This window comes from Pleurodeles waltl, chromosome 11 (assembly GCF_031143425.1).
Source record: "Pleurodeles waltl isolate 20211129_DDA chromosome 11, aPleWal1.hap1.20221129, whole genome shotgun sequence".
Classification (NCBI taxonomy): Eukaryota; Metazoa; Chordata; class Amphibia; order Caudata; family Salamandridae; genus Pleurodeles; species Pleurodeles waltl.
Window position 1 is genome coordinate 681,649,904 of NC_090450.1, and position 16,317 is coordinate 681,666,220.

Below are 16,317 nucleotides of genomic sequence, written 5' to 3' on the forward strand. Positions count from 1 at the left end.
CCTCCCCCTATGTCAAACTTTATATGATATCAATAAAGACTACAATGCTATTCTATACTGGACTTAGAATTTTTCTTAAGGAATACCTTACAAAAATAACCTCATCTTTCTTGTTTTTATTAAATTCATAAACTTATGTTTATAAGGTGTTTTAGCACCTAACATCCAGGCTTTATTACAAGAAAGGAGTTTACCTAGGTTCCCCTCAGTCCTGATTCTTTGGACTCCGTTAACTATCTCAGCTCACTTAAACCTTGTTCTCTAATTCACGGTTTGCATTTCTTGACACCTATTGGACTTTCTTTGATTACCAGTGCATCAACCATCTGTCACAATGTCATTGCTAAGACCTATCCAGCTTTGCTCTTCTTCAGATTTCATACGTATGGGACCCCTTGCTCACTTAAACCCAGCTCAGCCAAAATGTTGGGTCTCTGTGATATTCGTCAAATTGAAGTTGGTGGATGCTCCTTCTTGTATATCGCAGTCAAACACTGGAATTCTCTAGCAAATGATCTTAGAAACTTTGGCTGCCAATCTGCTCTAAGACACTTATAACTTGGCGCTTCAATTATGCTTAGCTGTTCTGCCTAGTTGGCTTCTATCATGCATGCCCTTAGCACAGGATTATAATCATTTTCCATTCATTATGAAACGTTTCAGATTTTAAAGTTTTGGTCATCAACTCCATTGTTAGATTGTTTTCCTACGTGGCAGATTAGGATGAAACTTGTAGAAAAGCATAGTATAGAGAGATGTCCATGCGAAAGGAGTTTGTGAGAAATAGTGAACGCAACTGTAACAAGTACAGGCATCCAGGGAGAGAGTGGACACATGTGAATCTGCAGCACTACATACCACAAACAGATGCTTACTGGGTAAGTAACATTTTCCGTTTGAGGCATGTGTGGTTGTAGCTACACATAATTAGCATAGACTGGAAAACTGTTCTTCTCCATAAGCAGTGGCTAGCCTTCTGGAGTTACAGCTGTTTGAACTAGTCTACGTAAAAGTGCTTGGCCCACATTGGCTTGTTGATGGGCCAGTACATCTACACAGTAATGTTTCTAAATGTATGTGTCAGCTATAAGTATATTTCCTAAGAAGACCATCAAAGCTCTTTTTTATGAGTGGTGTGAGCTCTAGGAGGAATGGGTAAAGTTCTTTTAGCTTTATCACATCATGTTTGGATGTATGCAACAATTCATTGCGCAATGCCAGACTTAGAAATGGTCCTTCCTTTGTCAGGTTTGAAGAAAGCAACAAATAATTGTTGTGTCTTCTTAAATGATCTAGTCCTTTCAATGTAATATATGAGAGCTTGTTTTACGTCTAACATGTGCAAGCCCTTTATGTAACTGAGTCATATTGGTAAAAAAAAGTTCAAAAGATTAATTAAGGTGGAATTGTGAGACCACCTTTGGAAGAAAATTGGGGTTAGTGAGAAGTACAACTCTGTCCCTATGTATTTGGAAGAGAGGTTCTTATAAAGTTAGTGCCTGAAACTCACTGACACATCTAAGTGAAGTGACAGCGGCCAGGACGGTCACGTTCCAGCAAAAAAACTGGAGGGCGGCAGGAATGGAGGGGCACAACTGGAGGGCCCATTAGTCTTGTTAACACAACATTGAGATTCCATGTGGGAGCTGGTAGCACCTGAGGAAGAATGACTCAACACCTTCCAAGAAGGCTTTGATGACTGAAATTCTGAATAGGGAAGTATGTTGCCTATGTTGTAGGTATGTGGCTACTGCAGCTAGGTGTAGCCTTATAGATGTACAGGCTAAACCAGAGGTGTGCAAATGAAATAAGTAGCAGACAATTTTGTAAACCTTGACTGCTGAGGAATCAATGTGTTTGGAATGACAACAGTGAACAAATATTTTCTATTTAGCAACACAACAGGCCCAAGTAGTTGGCCTGCATGTCTCTTCAAGAATGTCCATACACTGGTGTGAGAGACTGAGGTAACCAAATTCTAGGACTTCAGGGGCCACATCACAAGGTTGAGGGCTATGGGGTCCGAATGTCTGATTTCTCCATGGTTCTGCGTGAGAAGATCCTGCCTGTTCGGCAGTGCTTCATGGGGAACTACTGACAGTTTGAGGAGTGTGGTGAACCATGGTGGTTGTGCTCACATGGGAGCAACTAGGATGCAGATGAGAGATGTCTGCTTAAGCCTGCGAACCACAAATGGAAGCAGAGGAAGAGGTGAAAAAGTGCTAGCAAATACCCTGACCAACTCATCAATAGTCTGTGGCCCTTGGACTGTGGTTGTGGAAACCTGGAGGCGAAGTTTGGGCATTTGGCGTTTACTGGTGTGGCAAACAGGTCTATTTGTGGTTGTCCCCAAGTGGTCTTTTGGCACCAAGCTAGGGCTGGGCGTGCCCAATGAGGACAGTCAGTGCTGACCGCAGCCCAAAGGCAGTGTTGGCCTGGCAATGTGTGTAGGCTGGTCTTGAACAGGAAGTCAACCCTTTGTGGTGTTTTGCTGGTGACAATGTCGAGGTGGTGGGGCATGGAATTCATAGCTGGTTGAGCAGGAAGCAGATCTTGCATCTCAATTTCTGAGTGGGAGCTGTCGTTGGGGGAGAAGGTCCCTTCGTCTGCAGCAGACATCTGTGTGTGGTGTTCTTCTTGGATGTCCTTAGGTCCAAACAGCTCTGGTGAATCGTCCACGCTCCTTCAAGATGTTTCAAGGCGTCGAGCCTGATGATTGTGTGAAATCTTCTTGGATCTCACCTCACACCTGTCCTCGCTGTGTTCAAGGAAGGGGCACAGAACACAGACTTGGTAGACATTGGTGCCAGAATACTTACAGGACACAGAGGACAGAAACCAAAGGGTGTCGGTTCCATCCCTGAGTGGACATGGTGTTGGGGATGGGGGTGGGGGTGGGGATAGAATGCTTACGAATGGAATGAGGGTCCACACCAGGCCACGGTTGATGAGTCACTGCAACGAAAAGTCAGCAAACCGAACAGAATAGAGCGAGAGGACCACAATCAACACCACCACCAATGGAAAGCAGGTATGAAACAAGAAAGCACAGCATGACGGTGTCGAACCAGCGCAGAAGAGCACGTCAGAACCAGGTGGTAGAAAGAAAAAAAAAAACGTAACAATGGAGTTCATGACCATGCACATTACAAGCAAGAGGAGGAGTCACACTGCCTCATGACTCAAAAGATTTTCTTTGAAGAAAAACAACGTACACACATCCAAACCCAACACGAGATGGGAGGATTATGCTAAGCATGTGTATCTACAGCCACATATGCCTTTAACATTACAGTTTGCCTTCTTTAAGTCATTTGTGGCAATTTAGCACACTATTGTGACCGTTCGTGCCAACAGGCCCAGCAGGGGTTCTTCTAATGCAGGTGCTGGGTCACACACTCCAAAGAAGGTTTTACTGCTTTTTGGGAAATGGCAACAGCAGTTTTTGTACTTCGAGAAGGGAATGTGAAAGGTCTTCCTGACAATGAGATGGAAAATCTTGAAATACATTCATATAAAACCAGCATCCAAAATAATCAGGAAAGATTTTAACTTTAAAATCCTTTATATTTGAAAACTTCAACTAGTATAAATTGTGCAAAAATAAAGAAGAAATTGAATCTATCGCCTAACTTTGAACATGCACTTTCCTACACTCAAGCTATTAAGACTGTGGATAAACCTGTAGATCATGCAGATTTTCTACAGTTGTGGCACCTATATTTATTGAAATCCAGACTGCTAACAGTGTGAATCAAGACCTAGTTTTCCGGGAGCAATTGCCACTTTTTGGTAAATGGAGAATAATGTTCTTAATTTTAAAAACTAATCGGGCGGCAGGGGAAACTCACGGGGCAAGGTCCGAGGGGAGCATGGACACACTGACAAGAGGTCACATCTTTCATTATAAAAAATGTCAATTTCAGAAATGTATTTGGCAGAGAGATAAACGGATCAACATACAAAAATTGTAAATATAATAATACAATTAATGTATCAGGTTAGGCACAATTGCCATTCACGATTCTCAGATACTGACAAGGCATACTATGACCATAATAAGTCAACTTTGCCCAACAGGTAGGTCTTTACATCTTCAACTTGGCTTGCACATTCACATACCTGCACGTTCAGCACTGGGCACTCACGCTTAGCCATCTTAAAGGCAAAGTAAGAGACCAGGAAGATATCCGGCCTGATATCGGAATCTGGTTCCAGCATATACCCTGTAGAACGAAAGAACCAGTCAATGCCCGCTACTGTGAGAGTGGTTTTAATACTTAGAAAATGATTCTTTAAATGTGTATACGTTAACCTAACTAGGCTTCAAACAACTTGCACTGACATTTCACATTTGCAGAAGAAAAGTGCATTTTTGTTTTAAGTGAACAAACACTCTCCACGTGCATGTGTTTCTATGTGTGAGTTTCCATTTCAGAAAATCAGCAAAATAGAGACCTAATTTGTGGTGATGTTTAATTCATGAAATCTAATTTGATGAATGTGTGCTCCTCTGAAGGAAGCTATGTTCAGAATGTTCCTGTATTTGTAATTTTCAAAGTTCTTTTCCTAGGCTTAAACAAAATTGCCTTTCATTCACTAAAAGTGTTACCATCTGTTTTATCACATAAATGCACTGGCCATTTCCACTGCACACCTTAGTAATTATGGCTAAAAGTAGATGTTTCTAATTGTATATGATTGAATATATCAATTTTGCTTGAACGAGAGAGAGAGAGAGAGAGAGAGAGAGAGAGAGAGAGAGAGAGAGAGAGAGAGAAGAAAGAGAGAAAGAGAGAAAGAGAAAGAGAGAGAAAGAGAGAGAAAGAGAGAGAAAGAGAGAGAGAGAGAGAAAGAGAGAGAGAGAGAGAAAGAGAGAGAAAGAGAGAGAAAGAGAGAGAAAGAAAGAGAGAGAGGTCGCAGTTGTTTGGTGGGTTGGTAGAAGTGAAGGCGTGAATGAGGTAGGCAGGCCTAATGTTGTGGCGGGCCTTGAATGCGAGGGTGAGCAGCTTGAATTGGCAGTGAGGAGCCTGAATGATGTTATGAAGGGGATATGCACTAGACCGTTTGGCACTTGCTTAGAAAGCAGAAACTAGGTCTGTCTGCTAATTTATATTAAGACTTTCTTGGTCTTTCTATTGAGGCAGGTTCTATATTGGTCCCCTTGATGAAATATACTTTGGTTCAGGCTGTTACTTGCTTTAAATATGGCTATGTCAATCTTCTTGCATATTTTGATTGAGATACCTTAATTGTGAATTGAACCATAATGCTTGAATTCTTGTCTTATGGAGATTTTGTTTAACGGCATAGGGCTTAGTCTTATGAACAGTCAGACAAACCCCAATCTTATGTCTCAACCCTCTTGTTCAATTGGAGACTCGACAAAACCAGGGCCACACCATAGCCCTCTAGGCAGGGATGGACTGGGAACTTGGCAGAGATTTTCCAAACAGCTTCGCTTTTTCTTATTATCTTCTTTCTTTTTCTCTCTCTTGTCACCTATGATGTTCCTACTGCCATAAACCCCATGGAACTGGAGAAAACAACAGAGGCAGCGGACCTGGGTCTTAAAGTCAGCTCCAATGGCTCCAGCCATCCAGGAAAATGCTTAATAAGATAAAATACCAGTCAAACTCTTCTCTGAGGTTCACAAGGGTGGGGACTATCAAGAGACTGGATTGGGGTTCAGAAACCCAGTCAGTGGCAAAGGAAAATAAGATAACACAAAACAAACATCATGGAGAGGCTGAACCAGTTCTCTCATAAAGAATGACTATTCTACATGTTTGCAGTTTCTAAGTACTCTAATTAACCCTGGTCTCTGTAAATTAATTAAATTAAATACAATTTAATACAAATACAATGTTATAAATACACATTAAAATTATTCTCAATTCATCAACCTATGAATGTTGAAAGTTTGATTTGGCCTTTCTGAGAACTCAATTCATGACTTGTATAGTCACGCTGGATGTCAGCAGCAAGCACTAAACTTGACCAGTCACTTTGCTCATTATTGATTGAAGGCTAGTGATTTTTTTTTCAAAGAAAAGAAAATAATTATAGAACCCCTCAGATAGACCATCCACTAGATGGCACCTAACCCAACTGTAATGGAAAAGCACTGAATAACATGGCTAAGCTAGGACTACCATGGGAAAATGTTTTTTTAGGGTGAGACTAGATTTGTAAAACTATACACTGCAGTGACTTCTGCCCATGCTTTACCCATGAGAACTAAACTGAAGGCAATCTTTATTCAGCTAGAAAAAGGATTCATCCATATGTGGAGGTGTCAAGCCTATAATCTACCATTCTCTGACCAGGCGGCACTACTCCTGGATCTTCTGAAGCCCAAAATTCCTACCAAAACCTAGTTTACAACTACACTGTCAAGTTTGTACACTTTATGGTGCAATACCTGAAACAAATCAATTCCATTCCTTGATGAGGTTAACACATTGCTGGTTCAAAAGAACAGAAACTCAAGAAAAACCTCTCTGTGAACTACAGTACCCACAGCCATTACTCCATTCACATTGTCTGAGGTCTTTTGCTGGAGGAGGGGATGGAAACAGCCTGTGTTGCAAAACACAGACCAGGATAGTGGGCATTTTAAAACTATTCCTCCTTCAATTTGCATCAAGCAAGCAATCCTACAACAGTTTCAATGGTGAGAGTTGCTATTCCACTAACCAGTATCTTTGCTAAAACCACCTTCATAGGGAACCCTATATTATTTCTGGACAGCTTCTCAATAGTTTTGATCCTGTGCTTCCCATGACGCACATGGGACAAACTGAAGTACTATTGATATATCCTACCTTCAGGCTTTTCTCCGTCTGCCCAGTTCTCATTGACCTGGCTATTTGCCATTGTCATTGTTTAGCTTAATCACCACACGCCGTCTCTAGCGATTCCCTTTGTGAGGTCTTGCCTACAGGCAGCTTTTATCTGTTGTAAACCATTTGAGTATTGATACAGTACTCATATTGTGTACTATTTGAATACTGAAAGTTTAGTTTTGTCATTCTATTGTTAATCATTGGCGGGCATTCTTGGCAATCTTATTTGCTCATTTCTTATTCAATGGCTTTCCATCCTCTTGTGTTTGTCCTTCCCTGCAGCATAACTTCATTTCACTTTTTTTATTGGATGACTTTGATCCTTCCACATGACATCTGTGAATTACCTTTTTTCAGTAATTCATGGGTGTGCATATGTTTTGTTTTGCTCTCTCCCATGTTGCACCCCCTTCAAATTTAAATACCCTTTGCTCTCTGTGCTGTTCCCCTCCGCCCATCACTTCCTTTCTCTCTCCGGTTCTGCTTTTCTTTGTGGATTTTTTATTCCTCCATCCTCCCACTTCTCTGGGCTGCCTGTTCTCATTCACTTAATCCTCCCTACCACCCAAACTTCTTTTGCTCCCCTGCTGCTCATCACTTTTTGTGGGAGGGTTTGGCAGCTGCATTATGCGCCCAAGCTTCTTCTTTCTCAATTATGTGAGCACCTTTTGTTTTCTAATTTCAAGCTTTAAGATGGGTGTCCACAATCTTGGAATGGTAAATAAGGCATACACATGCAAGCATGCATGCACATCCATCAGTATACTGTGGCATCTTTCTTTTCTTTAAACTTTTTTGTCAATGTTGTTCAGCACTGAAACCAAGCACTGGCAAAGCCAAAAGGTTCGCTATTGGCTTTCAAAGTGAGATGTACTAGCTTTGACAATGTGTTGGCTTTCTAAAGATGCTTGTGCTGTATTACACTTGTTAGCCTTGTCAAATTCTATGCTATCCTATCGAAACCGTGCTGTGCTGGGAGCAAATCTTGCTCTGTGGCTGTGCTATTTGTGCAAGAAATCCAGGTCAAAATCTGTGCTTCTTTGCTGTAAAAACTCCCAATAAGAATCTGTGCTCTTTTACTAGCAAACTATGATCACTTTCTCTGAGCCCTGGTTACTTTTTCGTAGTGTCTTACATGTGCTGCCTTCATGTAGTGTATCGATTCCTCTGTCCCTGCCTGATCCAAGTTGTACACTTTTACAAATAATTTTTACCCCTAGGTATTCTCCAATTGTGGTAGTAACATTTCCTTTCTTGTTTAAATTCTTTGTTTTGTTGAGATACTTTTCAGTATTGAAAATGAGATCATGATTTATATTTCTTCTATACAACTGCAGTGCTATACTTTCTCAGTCTACCATCTCTCGTTTGTCAGAAGTTTGACTTGTCCCTGGACGTTCTTCTTTAAGCTACAGTCAGATCTCTCAAGTGTGAATTTATAAGCAATGTTGCGTGAAGCAATGTGTTTTATCAGTCTCATTCAAATCACTGTGTTCCTAATGCTGAATGGTTGAATAACAAGGCCAAGATTCACTTGAGAGCGTGAAAGACCAAAGGCTTTAACGTTATTATTGGGAAAAAATGGTTTGAAAACTCAATGAATGAAAAAAACAGAAGTCTGAAAAAAGTACAAAATGCAAAACGGTTCAGATGTGGGTTAGGGATAGGACTTGCATTAGGGCTAGTGCTGAGGCTTGCTTTAAGATAAGTCAGAGGATAGAGTAAGGGGTAATGGTGTACTAGATATAGGGTGTGGGTTAGCTCTAGAGGGGAGGTAAGGGTTTAGGGTTAGGGAAAAGGAGGCACCAGCTTTAAAGTCTAGATGGACTAAGGAACAAGAAGCACAGTTCTTGAATTCCATTCCATATCCAGGGAAAAGAGGCACTAGACTCTAACTGACCTAGACCCAAATGAAAAGAATCACCAGCTTGTAATCATTAAATATCCAAAGAATAACCTATATTAGCTTACAATTCACCTTTAACCAGGACCACGTTTCTACCTCCTCAATATCAAGGCTAAAGGAGCCACTGCCCCTTGTTAGATGCTAAGTGCCTAAATCCCCCAGGTGTTGACTTGCTGTATAATAATAATAATAATAAATAAATAAATAGATAAATAAACAAACAAATTAAAATAATAGATACTCCATACCGAAGGGAACGAGACACCAGCATCCAGCCCATCTACACCTAGAAGAAAAGTACACTAGCTTCAAAGTCGTCCAACGAGGGGAATAGAAAGCCTTACCTTCTTCCACATCATCTATCCTCACGAGCCATGTGAACAGCTATCTGACTCATCCTTACTAAAGAAGTCACAAGCCTCAAACCCAGCTACAAACACGCAAAATAAAGCATTACTGTCTAAGCAAGCTAAATCAAAGAGAAAGAGGCTTTAACCATTAATCCGACAACTGTTAACAGAAAGGGATGCATTAGTCTGCTGGTTCATGACTTCCAGTGAAGGCAGGGCCTCCACTAGCTGCTAATAACCCCCTGTTAAGGAGCTCCTTGGCCACTCACCCACCTCCTGTGAAAGTTGTGACTCTGTAAGAAGACGCCCCTTTTAAAGTTTTAAAGATCATCACTACCACCCGCCTCCGCCCTCCCCCAACTTAGTGGGCTGCTGAGTTCCTGCAGGATCAGAAAGGGCATATAACCCAACTTACGAATGAGGCAGTGCATGTTGTGGGAGTAGCGCGAGTTGTCTGGAATGGTGAAATTCCCATCACAGATTGCCACTTGGCTCTCCCCGAATGGTAACGTGAAATAACACAGCTTGTAAAGAAGGCACCCAAGCGCCTGAGGAGAGAAAAAACAAGAACCAATATCAAGATTATAGATATCAAATACAGCTGAGTATGGGGAAGGGGTATGGATGACAAAAAGTAGTGCGGGAAGCAGACTTGCTAACATTTGTAAAAAGCCCCACCCATACCGCATAAAATATGTTCAATGAATCATGTAACAAGGCCAACTGGAGGGCTGGAGAAAGAGAGACTTTAATCTCATATAAGCGGTCATGCAGCAAATGAGGTTCGAGCCAATCCATTACACTGTCTATTTCATTTGGGCAGCACTAAGGTTCCTAGCAACCGTAAAAGTGGCATTCAGGTCATCACTTACTCCTCTATTATCACCCGCTGCTCCAATATGTCCCGCTCTATACTACTGCGCATAGATAATGTAGATCTTTGCAATGGGAGTGAAAAGGCAGATGCCAGTGACACTCGGTGGCCAGAGTATGCCAATGATGAAGGGCAAGGCAGATAAACAAAGTTACATCAACAACGTCAACAGACAGTCAAAATATGATCATGGCTGAGGACTCATAGGGCTCTTTTGAATCAGTCATCAGTCGTTAAAGGGAAAACCAAAGATTAATATAAATAATTTGAGATTGAAGTTGTCAAAAAATGTGCTGAAGCACCAGCAGTAGCGAGTTATTCTTAATTGAGGATGAACTAACACTTGCTGAACTCCCAACAGGGCACCAGAGTGTACATACCCAGATATCAGCCTTGGTTGTGATAACTTTGCCACTGTAGAGGTTTACCATTTCAGGAGCACGATATGACAAAGTGGTGTACCTGCAAAAAGAAGCTGCATCAAAGGTTGGAAGAGTACAAATTCCCTGACTTTACCAACTCATCCAAGACAACCAAGCAGGTAGAATATACCAGATGGTGCTTCGTCACCAACCAGTCATTACACAGGTCAGTCAGACAACGAACTACAGAAAATGAGGACAGAAACAGACTGCAAGGGTTTGTGTAGGCCATGCTCCTTACCTGTTCATCCTACATAATGTCCAACTCCATATCTAAAAAAACTCATTAGGCCCCAAAAGCTTTTTAAAATGGAACTTCTTAGCTGCCCACCAGTTTACACACAGACCACATTTCACACATCACACTGTTGAGCCAAAGACCATAGCTAAGCATTTTGTCCTGCTCTAATTTCTTTTTCATGTTTCTAGATTGTGTGCCAAAAGGTTCCACGTGTTTTCCTCACAATGGTTAATCAGATATGGACCTCGTCACAAAGTCATTTTGGATTAAAAGAAAAAGTAGTGCCCCCCGTCGATCTATTTTACATCCTCGTACATGCTTTTGTAAATTGGCTTCAAGACACATAATATGTGAACGAAATGGGAATGTGCAGGGTATACTGATATACAATTAGTACAAATACAAAGGAATACACTGTACTCTTTGAAATTTCACGAACAGGGAACTTGACGGTTCGTGGCAAATTTACAAAGGCATGTAAAAGGATGTAAACAAGGACTCCTGCAGTATCAGACTTGATACTCAGAAATGCTCTTGTGAATCAGATCCCTTGAGGTTAATCACAGATGCTTAATTTTTGGGGTGATTAATCTTGGATTCAGATTCTTTTTTATTGTTGTGACATGAATATTGGATTCTGGCAATATTTTTTTCTCAGGCAATTACAGATTAATACCAGAGCTTTCCTTTTTTAATGTATGCAGTACACTGTTCATCTTCCTGTAATGCTTCTTTCTCTTAACCCTTTCTTTTTTTTAACTTTAACCATTTTCTTATGCTGTACCTCAACGTGGCCATAATCATAACCCATAACATTTACCTGTGCCGTTCAAATGATTTGCTTCTTTATTTTAAGTTTCCAGATTTTTTTTAAACCCAAGATTTTTAAAATTCAAGATTTATCCCCTACCCAAACAAACACAATAATACCAAGGGAATATAAAGCAGACTGGAATAAAAAAAAGTTTTTTGTCCTCTCTGACAAGAGAAGTTTAAAATTATGGCCTCATCACGAATATCCTCTTAATTCTGATTAGGCCAGTAAAAGGTGTTATCTGATCCATCAGAATTAGGAGTTCCATGGAACCAGAGTATTTTGCACAGAAACTCCACATGCTGAAGGTAAACTGAGTAAGTAGGTGATGTATTGGGAAGAAAACAAAGAATGATCAAGGGAACTAGGCTGGTATTACTTATTACCCCCTCTGGATCCTAAAATGTAATATCAAGTAATCCCACCGCCAGAGTTCCTAATGCCGCCTGAATCTGATACATCAAGGTTTTAGTGGGGCAAATCCCATAACAGCACCCCTCACCCTAGTTTTGTTCTTACACATCTCTAAGTATGCTTCAGGACTTGAAAAACAAACAACGTTTTATAACATGGTGTCCCTGGTCCCTCATGAACTCAACCATTTACTGGATCCACCAAATCATAGCAGGCCATCGTCCTGTCCCTATTTTCCTCTACAGCATCCCTGATCTTCCTAGTAGAATTTCTGGTAAGGTGAGGGACGCACTTCTTGATTTCTTCTTCAACTGCATTGACTCCTTCCGCCTGAGGATTCTGAAACTTGTTGGTAGCACTGCCGAAATCGCAGAGCACATAGTGACCACGATCATGCAACAGGATGTTTTCAACCTACAAAAAGAAAGCAGAATTAAACTTATTCTTACAAATAGACACCTTTTTTCTTTTAAAGCATCTCAGCAGAAGAAAATACAATTACATTTTGATAGGTGGTGATTAACAAACAAATTACTTTAAAAAGATTAATTCTTCATGATCACGCACACACCAAACAACATCCAGCAGCCGTTTACTGACGAAAACATCCCTACTCAAGTCATAGGCAAACAGTGTTGTATGTAATCCTCAATGAAGCAATCCCACTTGTTAACTTAAGCAATTCCAAATGAAAGCTCCGAAAAATGTCAAAAGCATAAAACTGATTCCATATTAGTCATGATGACTATTAACTGGCAGTTAGCATCTCTCAAAGTTGTTAATCAACTGGAGACACACTTTGACTTGTTTGGGCATCTGTGGTGTGATGTTCCTTAAATGCATTGAGATTAGTGAAGCGCAAAGGTGGAAAAAAACAGTCCATCACGAGAACATGGTGTGTTACCTAAATAGGGAATATGACAGGAGATATTACACATTCCTGTGATCATCTCCACACCTCAACCCCTGGTACCTTTAAATGAAAGGATTTCACATAATCAAAGCATGGATGGATGTTGGGTGCATGCTAATCGCCACTGAGCCATGGCTACTTATTATTAAGCAAGTCCGCAAAGTTTTACAAATGACAAAAACTGCAGTTAGGAAATATTTAGAGGCAGAGCAACAACACATAGAAGGTTGAAGGGAAACCTGGATCAAATAGCACACCTAGAAGGTTTGAGAGGAAGAGATTTACGTAATGAGCAGAGAATTAAACTAGATCTTTTTTGTTACAGGATGTCAGTGAGCACTCATCAACAGGTAGACATATGCCACTTGATTCACAAAGCTTTTCTACAAGTAGATGTAGCTCGGTCTTGACTTATTCTGGAACTACCCAAAGTCAAACCAACTCATGGAAGAAAACTTTGAGAATTGGGCTCTACATCTTTTTGCTGGAGCCAACAACCAACCTTCCAAGCATATGGTCAAAATAAAGTTAACCCACAAAGACCTCCTGGACATTATCAGCCAATTATCCCTCATCCTACTTGAGCTGTTCTGTGCTAAGGATACTGTGGACTATGAGTTCCTACTCAAACACCTTTGAAAATGGGCAGGAGTGTTGGGAACTGCAAACAATATGAGCAATAAAAGTAACCTTTGAGGTACCACGCAGGCCTCCCTGCCACCAATTTTTGAGCTAAGAGTAGATGGAGGTTCGCTGTCGACAGGCGGACGCTCTTAAGTGAAAGAACTCCGATTCCTAGCTAGGCGGAAAAACATCTTGCTTACCTCAGCTGTGAGGTATGGCTTCATCAAAAGGCTATCTTGTGAGAAAGCAATCAAAACAACTACAGTTAACGGTGAAACATCTACCAGCGCGTTGACAGCTAGATACAAAACAAGATTTATAGGTGATACAAGTCATCTACAATCACTTCACTGCATAACCACGCTGGATCCTATGTTGCTCATTTCCTCTGTATTTACAAGTATTTTTTATTCTCAGGACATTAAGGGGCAGATATATGACCATTTCATTTTGTAAGTCTCTAATTGCGACTTTTTGCGAGTCACAATTAGAGACTCGCAAAATTCAATGTACTAATATGTCTCAGACACATTTAGCGATTCCCAATGGGGTTGCAAAGACCTACCTCATTAATATTCATGAGGTAGGTCGCGATTTGCGACCCCATTGGTTTTGGCCGCACTCACAGAGTTGGTGGCCTGCCGGGGACAGCAGACTATCATGTATGCGACTACTTTTTAAATAAAGCATTTATTTTTTATTTAAAGAAAAATGGGAGAATTTCAAGCAAAAAAATTACGTTTTCTTTCTGTTTTTTTTCAGAGCAGGAAGTGGTCCATGGGACCACTTCCTGCTCTGAAAAAACATTTTTGCTGCCCTTCACAAAGGGGAAGGGGTCCCGTGTGAATGGGCTGAACCTGAAGTTGGTGGTAACTGCGATTGTTTTACAACTGCATTCATGGTCGCAAAACAATCTTACATACCCCTGCGACTGGCTATGAGGAAGGGACGCCCTTGGCACGCCCCTAAGTCGCAAACACATTTTGTGAGTCAGTAACCAGTTACTGACTTGGAAAATGTGGATGGTGCATGCCAAAAGGCATTTTACCTGTCAAACGGTCTGATGTGCTGTTCGCGAGCAGTAAGAGCCTTTGTACATCTGGCCCTCAGTAAATGTAACTGCTGGTCCCTGTAGCTTCATTTGTTGGCTAGGCCTCCTATTACTAGATACAGTGCGTCTCTGCCCTCTGGTGAAAGGTTCACGGTTTAAATACAGTCTCAATAAAATATAAATATTGGCAAAGTCAATAGGTCTGGCCTGCATTTGGAGTCTCAACATTACAAATGTCCGTTTCACTGAAAAAAATGATTGCTTTCTAAATAGAATACATGTATGAGATCAAGAATTTAATGTGTCACGATTTGATATTCACAACAGTCTCTCATACTTTGCAAAGCAAGCACTTCATTGGCAGCAGAATGATACACCAAACAGCGAATAGCATGCAGCAAGAGAATAGTACTCGACGGATACAAAGTCCACTCTAGGCATATTTTAAAGAGTTGGTAACAATGGGTCTGCACACAGCTGCACTGTCAAGTCAGACCTAAATTTAAATAAATGGCATCAGAGGAGGCTTGTGCTTCCACTGGGCCTCTATCATGCAGTCCTCAGCTGATCTGAAACATCCATCAGTCAACACTTAAACACAACCACCAAAGTAGATATTAAGGGAGAACTATACCCAACAACTGCATCAATGTGAGCCATTTTGGCCACAATGATGTAGAGCTGTGACCCTGTGTGGGTACTGTGAAGTATGTAGAAGGTGGGCTGCAGTTTACCTTGAGGTCACGGTGAACAGTGGGAACTTTGCACTGGTGCAGTCGAGCCACTGCCTCGCAGGTGTCGCAGAAGATCTGTAGGACCTCGTTCTCGGTGAAGCCGGTCTGCAGCCGCTGGTTCATCAGGTTTACAACCTGTCCTCCTGCAAGATAGAATTCAGAGTGTGTGTGGAGACTTCCTGTGCTAGGGAGAACGGTTTGCCAAAGGGAATTTGCACGTACAAGGTGGCAGAGCAGCCGCACACAATTATTCATATACAACAGCTGGGTGGAGCAAGTGGTAAGGGCGAGTTCACCTGATACATAGAGGACAGTAGTCACATGCAATGCTTTTGTGCAGCAGAGAGGACAGCAGTCACACATACTTCAGGTGAGAGAGGAGTCACACACAGGCTTTATGGCATGAGAGAGGAGTCACACACAGGCTTCAGAGGAGACCAGATTCTCACAAACTTCAGATGAGGAAGTGGTTGCACACAGGCTTCTAATGGAATCGAAGTCAGGTTTCAAAGGCATGGAGTCACACAGACTTCAGAGGATACAAAAGAAGCAATACACAGGCTTCAGCGGAAGGAGGAATCACACAAAAGCTTCAGAGGAATGAGGGGTCACAAAGGCTTCAGAGTAGAGCGAGGAGTCACTTGTAGGCTTCAGAGGGGACAGGACTCGCACAGAGGCTTAAACACCAGATGAGAGAGCAGTCGCACAACATAAAACACCCATTTTACAAAATGAAAGAAATAGTGCGGATCTACACCCAATAGCAAATACCTGGAAATACACACTAATAAGTGGCCATGCATGGTCTGCCCATGCACAGTGGCTTCAGTAGGCACATATGCATTGCCTAAATATTTCACCCCAATGTGTATACAAGTCTTGCCTGGACACAAAGACACTCACCACGGCAGTAATCCATCAGGATAAGAACCTCCCACACGTCACCGCTGCTCACAGAGTTGATACTGGAATCGATGTAACCAACAATGTTCTTGTGACCAACCAGGTCCCTCTATAATAAAACAGACATATTTCCAGCTGTGAAAGAGTGCAACACACAGGCATTCGATACTTGAAACCACGTGGTGGCATCAAAGTCAAATGTCACAGAGCTTTGCTAGATATA

At 41.5% G+C, this 16,317-nt stretch overlaps 1 protein-coding gene across 11 annotated transcripts in view; it reads right to left on the reverse strand.

Moving 5' to 3' along the window:
- Window positions 1–16,317, reverse strand: part of AAK1 (AP2 associated kinase 1) — a 244,600-nt gene that overhangs the window by 182,084 nt on the left and 46,199 nt on the right. For all 11 annotated transcript variants that reach the window (XM_069214196.1, XM_069214193.1, XM_069214195.1 and 8 more), the window contains exons 4-9: window positions 16,095–16,203; window positions 15,192–15,334; window positions 12,162–12,283; window positions 10,359–10,440; window positions 9,520–9,652; window positions 4,123–4,226 (exon numbers count right to left, since the gene is read on the reverse strand). In XM_069214196.1, coding sequence (XP_069070297.1) covers window positions 4,123–4,226; window positions 9,520–9,652; window positions 10,359–10,440; window positions 12,162–12,283; window positions 15,192–15,334; window positions 16,095–16,203 — 693 coding nt within the window. The remainder of the gene's footprint in view (window positions 1–4,122; window positions 4,227–9,519; window positions 9,653–10,358; window positions 10,441–12,161; window positions 12,284–15,191; window positions 15,335–16,094; window positions 16,204–16,317) is intronic.